The sequence below is a fragment of the Lolium perenne genome, chromosome 6, assembly GCF_019359855.2.
Source record: "Lolium perenne isolate Kyuss_39 chromosome 6, Kyuss_2.0, whole genome shotgun sequence".
NCBI lineage: Eukaryota > Viridiplantae > Streptophyta > Magnoliopsida > Poales > Poaceae > Lolium > Lolium perenne.
Window position 1 is genome coordinate 61,708,928 of NC_067249.2, and position 9,460 is coordinate 61,718,387.

At 43.7% G+C, this 9,460-nt stretch overlaps 1 protein-coding gene across 1 annotated transcript; it reads left to right on the forward strand.

Annotated features, from left to right (window-relative positions):
* The first annotated feature begins 2,245 nt into the window (after positions 1-2,245).
* Positions 2,246-8,578, forward strand: LOC127308139 (uncharacterized). Its single transcript, XM_051338913.1, has 5 exons — positions 2,246-2,371; positions 3,186-3,606; positions 3,691-3,958; positions 4,039-4,119; positions 8,342-8,578. Exons 2-4 carry the CDS (start codon positions 3,188-3,190, stop codon positions 4,087-4,089), a joined length of 738 nt encoding a protein of 245 aa, XP_051194873.1. The 5' UTR covers positions 2,246-2,371; positions 3,186-3,187; the 3' UTR covers positions 4,090-4,119; positions 8,342-8,578.
* Positions 8,579-9,460: the final 882 nt, after the last annotated feature.

Below are 9,460 nucleotides of genomic sequence, written 5' to 3' on the forward strand. Positions count from 1 at the left end.
TAGGTCTTTTAGGGAAAAAGCTTACAATACTATAATCTATAATCCGGATAAAAGGTATCAAGTTGCATGTCCATAGATCCTTCCTCCCACCTGGTGCCTCACCTCGGTCAGAGAAACCCTAGCAGACTCCACATCGAAGCCGCATCCGCAAAATAACCACCACTCTGTGTGTTTGGAGGAAAAAAAGCCAGTCCAGATATTGCATCGAGCCCGCATTCCAAAATATTTTTCCAGTCCATCCAGATTGCGGAAACCCCAAGTACCCATTTTCGTGAGCCTACCCAAGCATGAACCCCATCCCCACCCTGCATCGGCGCGAAGGAAATTTCAGCTCCTCTCCTCCGGGCTTCCGCACTCCCGCTGCCCCACTCTCTTCGGCCTCGCTGCGCTGAGCTCGCACAACGATGGATGCCCCTAACCACCTATGGTCGCTGACTAGGTCATGCCTCGCGAATCAACCCCACCAACCGCTCCCGAATCTCGAGCCGCCGCTGCACCAGCCCCCGTCAAGGATCTCATGGTCGACGGCGCCTAGGAAGCCGCCTTCCTCAACGGCAAGCGCAAGCATCTGGGGCAGCACGCCGTTGTGACTGGGGCTGCTGCTCCTGCTCCCGCTCCAGCTCCGGGTGCTGCTCTCGGTGCGACCGAGCGACAGAAGAAGCCAACCAACAAGCCACAAAAGAAGTAGGTGGTGAAGAAGGCCGCCATCAAGAAACAGCCGCCAAGATGGCATCCTTGACAGCTTCGACGACATCGAGGGGCGAGGCGTCCAGCGCATTAGTGGTCGCACACAAGGTGCTCCACAAAAGTCCCGCCCTTGATGACGTGCCAGAATCGTATGTTGAAATGCTCAACGATGCGTCCGTGAACATCGATTCCCCGCCGCTCGGAGACTACTACACTGATGACACCGAGGATGGTCTCGAAGATGATGAGTTTGGGGAAGAAGATGCCGATGGTGAAGGGGAAGGAGAGGTGTAAGAGATAGAAGAGGGGGTGTTCGGAGGGGCGGTGGCCAAGGCGAAGGGGAAGGAGGTGAGGACCGGCAACTATAGTGAATTTGAAGATGTCATCTTGATCAAGGCTTGGGAGGTTGTCTCGATGATTTATGTTGTTATATTCTCGAATTTACCTGATGATTTGTCGCTATATTTGTACAAACCCTCTGTTGCAGTTTTGGTTTGCGGGCTGAAAAACGCCACACAGACCAGACACAACAAATGTGGACCACATATATTTGAAATATGTTGTTATGCGGTCCATGTTTGCGGCATGGCTGCATGAAATATGTTTTTATGCGGTCCACGTTTGTGGTGTCTGGTCCGAGCGATGTTTTTTCAGCCCGCAAATACCATTTGGGGTGCCCTCCGTCACAATATTTGGGGTTTGCGGCTTGAGGTGTTTGCTAACGTTGCTCTCAGAACTCAGACCCGCATCACGTGGGTAGATCTGTTCTCCGAGCTGGCACCTCGCCCTCGGTCGCTCGCAACTCCATACCCTACAGGGAGCACAATACCAACGTCGAGGCGCAGCTCTCCGACCAACTTCCGTTAGTGGCATCTCTATATGATGGTGGTGTTTCTTATTATCCATAGGATGAGCATGAAGAGGATGAGTTCGAGGTAGACGGCTAGGTTTCTTCTCTTCCTAGGTTTTTTCGAGAAGAAACGACCTAGTCTAGATAAGGAGCACGCAAACCCCGTCTTCTAGCTAAAAGGAGATGACCATGGAGATTGGAGATCATGGATCGTTAGGATAAAATGACAATAGCGAGTTTTTGCGTGAGATCATCACGATGTTTTTATCACTGGAAGAGTACGGTGACATTATCTATAATATTTTAAAGATTTAAATGTGTGACACCGCCAAACATTTGCATGTTTCACCTTAATATCAATGGTAGTACGGGGATATGTTATTAAGCGCACACGTACCCATTGGTCGCAAATTTGATCAAGTTAACATTAGTTAAATGTTATAAAAATTATATCATTAATTTTTTTAGATGTTCTATTTTTCTAATAATATAATTTTTACATTATATAATTTAAATTATATAGGTTAAATTGACGATTTAAGGATACGAAAAAGACTAGTAAACTGAGACGAAGGGAGTGAGATTAAAGAATCCCGAAAACCAAACAGGTTGTGAGTCATTAATTACATCGATAACCTTGAGGCATTTTACTGCTTTTTTAAAGAAAAATCCCGAACTGGGCCGGCCCATATACCAGGATGAGTTCGCGTGTCAACTAGGGTTATTGGTTCAACGCGCTTCCCCTGTCGCCCATTTTCCATCTCCACTTGCCGCAATCCTCTTTTGAGCAGCGACCGGCGGCCACCAGCGACCGGCGGCCACCTGCGACGAACGGTGAGTTCCTCTTACACCTATTCAATGCCGCATGTCCAACGCGGACGCCAACACCGGGCGCTAGGGTAGTTTTCCCGGCTGTCTTGCCTAAATCCCATCGGATCCAAGAAGGATTAGGCTCCGTGTCGGCGCGAGATCAGTCGCAGGGCGCTCCACTACGATCTCTAATCATTTAACGTTAATCAATTAATCTTGGCTAGTCAAGGGCATCTACAATGGGGGCGCTACAAGCGAGCTCTAGGATTAATTCCCTAGCAGTTATGCCCAATTCCCATGGGACACCGGGAAAGGTGTTTGCGTCGACGCAAACTCTGTCGCCGACACTTGTGTGTAATCTGGGTTCTTTTGTTTAGTTCGTAAGCGTCTGGTTTTAAGTTTAGCGATGGAAATAGAGGCGCTTGCACGGATGCAACTTGCTAATTGTCAAGTTTTTCTCGCTAAGCGCCTGGCTGTGCGTTGTACATGCCCTTATAAGGGCATGTTCAATACTTCAATGGTAAGCACTTAACTGGACGCTTGGGTGGGGAAAATATTGTAAACTAATCCTAGCATCTATCGCATAGTACAATAGTACATAGCTTCAACACAAGCCCACCAGCTTGAGGCGCTTATTTTGTTAACTGAATCACTGCCATATTCATGCAGTGCACAGTTTTGCAGTCACACCTTAAGTAAAGTGCCTGTAGACCGGGATCGTACCATGTAACTGACGATTGGCTAGGAAATAGGCCCCCGCGCTAAGACGCTAGCGTTGTGCATGCACTTCTATACCATAAATTAGTCTTAATTTCACGGATTGTTTACATTTCTGTAGCTATGGATCAACAGAACCATCAGTTATGGGTCAATGGTCAAGAAAGAGCTATGCAGTGTGCCGTTATTGTTAAGTCGATCCAGGTCAAGAAAGAGCTAGGAAAAAGAAAGTCTATTGACCCCATCTCTGAGTACAATCATTGCGCTGGTTTTATTGTTGAAACTAAAGGGCCTGAGGCGTATATTGCCGTTCATGAATCTCAAATCGACCTGGTTAATACATTCTATGTCTCTTTTGCTGGTGGTGACTTCAAGCTTGCCACAGTTCTTCTAAAAAAAACAGACTGCCAGTTTGTTATTTTGGGTGCTTCGCTTGAAGGTGAATTTCGCAAAGTTCGAACTAAGAAGATGTTTGATAGAGGTGATCTATTAATGCTATCAGCCGGTGTTGACAACCTGGTTCCTTTATACACCTCTATCATGTAAGTTTATGCACATATCCTCATTCTTTGCTTGCAAGTAACAATGTTAAATACTACAGAACTAACCGGACACTAAATATGCAGCAACCCGAACACTGAATGTGTCAGTGTACATGACTTGCACACTATCGCGGGAGGAAGCGATGATGTGTTCACTTTTGGTGGTTATACAGGCGATGTGGTAGACATACTGGGAGCACCATTATTTGCTAGAGACGGTTATCTCGTCGGCACAGTATTTGGCGACGAGAGTACCCTCCCAGAGCATCATCCAGAAGGGGAATTCTGTCTAGATTTGAAATATGCTCTAAAAGCTTGGTGTTTTCTCAATGAATTGAAGAACGAGATAAAGGTAGATTAAATATACGTAGAATGGCAGTGAAACTTCCTTTTATTAACTCTAAAGTCTAAACTAGACATGCTTCGTTTTAGGGAAAGCTGGAGCCAAAGGGGAACAAGCCAAGGAACAACCGAAGGCGGTAGCTGCAACAGTGCTTGCTGTTTTGCCCCAAGGTAAGCGTACACACTTGAGTTTTGTGGTACATATGTGTCATCAAGACTCAAGTATGGCTACACAGCATGCCCATCCTCATTCTAGGGCCATGTCTTGTTACAAAGTGTATTACTCTTTGTTACTTTATTCAACTGTTAGCAATGCAGCATAGATAGACTTCTCTGTTTTCTAGAGGGGAATAGTTCGAGCATACAAGAATTACGAAGTGTGGCATGGAAAGATAGTCCATGTGAACTGAAAAAGATACATAACTAAGCTTTTCAACGGTTTCAATTGCTTTTAGCTAGAACATCATATGCATTCGTATAACACTGGTTCCAATAATAAACTACTATAAATGTGGTGCACAAACAATGTTATATAGAGGAAGCATATAATGATATAAAACCACAAGTCTCTAGATTATGCTGGCCATCTTAAAAATGATGTTCAGATAAAATTACCAATGTTTTGGAACACAAAACAGTACTCTGGTTGTCCAGCATGTATTATACAATTTTTTCAATACAAAGGTCTGACCTTCAGCGGATCTTTAACAGCCATGCACAAAAATGAAATCAGCTTTCTTGTTTCCTGTTACTGTACCATCTTACCGCCCCACAGTGGTGCAGTCTAAAGTCTTTAACCACAAATATGTGAAGATGAAAATAGCACCCTAAGACCTCTCAGTTCTTACCAAAAGAACAAATATTTTTAATCACGACATATCCCAATTAATAGCTTTAGAGCACACATGGAGCTAGAATAAAAGCAATATCTCAACACTTGGGATATGTTGTGATTAAAAATATTTGTTCTTTTATTAAAAAAAAGAACCGTGTTGAGATATTGCTTTTATTCTCTGCTGCTGTTACTAAAAAAAGAACAACACACTTTTTTTTAATGAAACCATCTAAGAGAATTAATTTCCATGTGTCATTGGGAATTAATTGCCAACTTCTAAGCTGCTGTTACTAATCTGCTATTCTCTGTGTTAATGTCCTTAAAAAATCACGAACTTCGTTTCTTTTATCAGTTCACATTGTTACACCATCTTGTATCCGCCTAGTTGGTTTAAATGCATCACATGCTGGATGTGTTGTTCCATTTGGAACTTGATACCCTTTTTCCTCTGTTAACTAGTTATCAATCATCATAACTGCTTTATGTACCATGCCATTTGTATTGACTTATCTGGAAGATCTCAAATGAAACAGCTGGGCAGAATCAAATGTTAGCTATTGGCTTATATTTTGTAGCAAGTGCGTAAGACTGTTTTTCCATCCTTCAACCAGGCTAGCATTAACACGAAAACCTTGTAATAAGTTAGCTATGTAATGTTGTTGTTGTTGTTGTTGTTGCTATTATGGCTAATTTTTCGTTGAGATAAACCGGCCGTGGGAGCTTAATCTTCCGATGACTTTCTTTTCCCCATTGAGTGATCCTATTTTTATGAGATCTGTTCCTTCTTCTATAATCAACACGCATGTATGTATGTATGGCATCCTACACATATTAGTGAATTTGTATGAGTTTTTGAACACCTCCACTTAGGTCATTTACGCGAGCAGAACTTAGAATAAGAGCAAGGATGTCCATCTAGGTAGTCTTCAGTTTGTTACTTTAGCATAAGAGCGCTCTCCAAAGGAGCTGCAATGCGATCGTCTGCAGGAAAAAGAGTTGCCTATCTAGATCCCGAAAACACTTCTTCTATGGTTGCTATACCCACAGACATGAAACTCGCATGCAACTTTTTTTTTTAACACACTCGCATGCAACTTAGAATCTGATTCTTCCTTAGTATGTGAGCGGCACAGCAAATGATTAGGCTGCAAGAACATGACTGATTAATAGTAGGGAAAAAGGAAGATCTAGATCGGTACGTCAGGCAACAGTCTATGTGTACATAGTTTGGTAACGTGAGCCAGTTTTGCTATTGCGTGCATGTAGTAGGGCTAGAGAAAAAATCCAGTCGATCATGCATGCATTAGGGCGCATCAGATTTTTTTGGGCAAACAAATCAGTGGTGCCACCGCACAAGCTTGTAGCTCATGTCACTGGAAATCAGATTTGAGGCGATAGTTGACTTGCTTCACTAATTTGGGCAAACAAATCTTGTTATTTCTTTAGTCATAATTACAAATAAAGCATACTGTTTCTATGTTATTATGTTTTGTTAGTTCTAATATTCTTTTAATGCTGGAATTGTGATGCGTAATTTCCAACTTCCCACTTAGCTATTTTCTGGAGTGACACAGTAACTTGTAGTTGCATGTAGGCAATACTTCTCTTAATATTTTGTGCTGCTCCGTTCACTCCAAGTTGGCACTAAGGTAAGTTGTAGGAATATTTGCCTGCTCCAGACAGTGTGGGCAAAAAAATATGAAGAAAACTGTACTGATATAGTTAAGCAGCTCTCTGTTTTCAATGTTATAAGTTTGATTGTTACCTTTCCAATTTGTGTTCTGCACAAAATGGGCAAGTTTTAAACAATGTTTGGTGATAATGGTATGCATCAGGAAGTACAGCAGAAATTATAATTGTTTTTCTTCTTATATGCATGCTTGTTGCTGGCACTTACTCTTTTAGTTCAACCATTTTTATGTCTTGCTTGTGTTTTTTTGTTTAGCTTGCTGATGTTCTAGTGCATAGAGGTTGGAGAGCATATATGATTAATAATGGCCGTCTGTTCTACCTATACTACTAAGTTCTTAGCTTTTGTGCTTTATTTTGCTTTATATTAATATGGCCCACTGTTTGTCCCTTGCTAGTATAATACTAAGGTCCTAGTATGACCTATTGCTTGTTGTCGACTTGAAACTTGAAATATGCAATTATTTAGTGTGATCCGTGCTCTGTGCTGAGCTCGTGCTCAAGTTGTTTGTCTTTTATAAGAAACTATATGATGCCATGTGTATATGTTTGAACCATGCCCAAAACGAAACTGCCAGTTTGCAAAACTGCCAAAGTTTTCTAGTAGTATGCCTTCTGAATTCACTGGTTCGTTAGACTTACCTGCAGATACATTGAACTTCTATTGTAGTGCATTCATGTGTTGTGTGTACCTGCAGTAGCCAGCGTTCAAAAAAGCGTACGCTTAGTCGCGCTTAAGCGCAAAAGCGAGCGTAGCGGTGGCTTACCGCTTCGTTTCAGCCCTGAGCATGCGGTTAAGCGCTAAGCGCGATTAGGCAGCGCTGAGCGGCGATTAGGCGCGCGGAAGCAAGGCAAATCGGAGAAAAGCGTGCCGCTGAGCGTCGCTGCGCGTCCATGCTCGTCGGGCGGCAAACGAAAAATTGGGGCGGTTTGTGGGAGGGAAATTGGCCAGATAGGGTTCCGTGGCACCCAAATCGACCATTCCCGCACACAGTCGAGAGAGAGAGAGAGAGATGGCGCACCTGGATGGATCGATTCCTCTGATGAAGCTCCTCCGCCGCCGGTGAAGCCTCTGCTCTTCAGGCCGCTGGATGTCGTCTCTCCTTCTCCCAGCAGGCAGCAGCCTTCGTGTCCCCTTCGTCCCCTCTCTGTCCAGGCGACCAGAGCCCCAGATCGAGCTCGATCTGCTCGACGCCGGCCGCCACCCGTCGCAAATCCCTTTTTTCTTTTCTCATCTCGTTTTGGGCTACGTGTGTTGCTACCGGTTGCTGTTGGGCTGTTGTTGTTGGGCTGTTGCTGCTGGGCTAAGTTAGACTAGGCTCTAGATGTGTTGCTGGCTGTTGCTGTTAGGCCAGTTGCTGCTGGATGTTGCTCAAGACGTTGCTGGTTAGCACTAGATACATGCTTATGGTACAAAATGAATATTATGGTCTTGTGTATGCCCAATTTGTCTTCGCTGCTCCTGGCCGTACGCTTTTACCTTGTACGCTTAAGCAGCAGTTCCTCTAGGCGGAGCCTCACCGCTCGCTTAGCGCTTAGCGCTTTTTTGAACCTTGGCAGTAGCTGAAACTCTCATACTGATGTATCCATTCAGCCTGTTTAGTTATTTTTTACTATTATACGGTAGGGGTTTCTTCAGTTCACATTGTTTCTTTAGTTGCTCACCTGCTATATCGAAATTGGTTAGCATGATGTGTCTGCATCTTTTGTTTTAAGTATATGGGCAATCTGATTGCCATGCCATGCTTAGATGGAAATCGGTTTTTCTATTAGTATAAATGTCTCAACATGATTATCTTCTGAAGTTGTTTCCCAAGTATCTTTTTTCTTGATGCCCTAATTTTTCTTTTCTTTTGTGAACATATGCAGGAGGCATTACAAGTTCTTGTTGGCCGTGTGTGCCTGTATGCTCTCCTCTCAAATCCCGCAAAACAAGAATTTGGCTCAATGATTTGGTCTTTCTAGACATGGATTAGTAATATGTTTGTAACGTCTGAATGTTCGTGACTTCTGAGCTGCATGCTTCAGTGCAAAAATTTGCATCAGCACCTTTTCTTGATACAATGTTCTGAACAAATTATTATTTATGCTTGCTGATTACTATGATGTTGTGGCGGTTGCGTACAATTATATTTATGTTTGATGTTCTATTATTTGCCTCAGATGTAAAGATTGATGCATGCATATGTTGCAGTTGAATATGTTAGTTTTTTCCTCCGAAATGGGGTTACCACGGCCTCAGCACCGAAGAGATGCTTATGGCCTTGAATTATTTCTTGTCACAAATCTCTCCATGTACTTTTTGACAACCTCCTTGCAGTATACATTGACAGTCTCCTCGCGCTTGGTGATTTATTTCTTGACACAAATTTCTTGTTCAAGATGGCCTTGTTGCTAGTTGATGGGCCAATTCACAGCGCTTGTCAGTAGCTGCCTTGCCATGCTAGTCGACACTCGATAGATACCTCCTCGTGGCGGCGGCCACCCCATTGCTTGCTCGGCAGTGGCCTCCCCATCTAGCCGACGGGCACCTACTCTTCGCGATCGTCGCTGGCTGCCTCTCCCGTGATGGCGCTCCTAGACATCCTGGCACAGAGCTGCTCTTCACCGTTGTATCTCCTTGCGCGAGTGTATGCCCTGCACCGATCCAATTTATGCACCAGGTGCACGGTGCACCACTGGTTTCTCGACCATTGGATGGAAGAACAACTGCCCAAATGCAGACACGTGCTATGCTCTAACATATTTGCAAACACAACCTTTATACTCCATCTCCCTCCGTTCGAAATTGTAAGATGTTAATTTTTTTTTTGGTTCACCCACTTTACTTTGTATCTAGTCTATTTTTAGTATATAGGTTCACTCCATTTTGGTTGTATCTAGTCTACTCTATAAGGAGTTAAAACATTTTAGAGCATCTCCAGCCACGTCCTCCAAAGGTTTTTGGGGCGCGCCGAATAATTTATCGTTCCTAGTCGCGTGCCCAAA

What these genes read in the sequence shown, in the direction of transcription:
- LOC127308139 (XM_051338913.1), top strand. Translation starts at nt 3,188, where the DNA reads ATGGATCAACAGAACCATCAGTTATGGGTCAATGGTCAAGAAAGAGCT. An exon ending in CCTTTATACACCTCTATCAT is followed by an intron (nt 3,607 to 3,690) that starts GTAAGTTTATGC and finishes CTAAATATGCAG; the next exon opens with CAACCCGAACACTGAATGTG. An exon ending in AATTGAAGAACGAGATAAAG is followed by an intron (nt 3,959 to 4,038) that starts GTAGATTAAATA and finishes GCTTCGTTTTAG; the next exon opens with GGAAAGCTGGAGCCAAAGGG.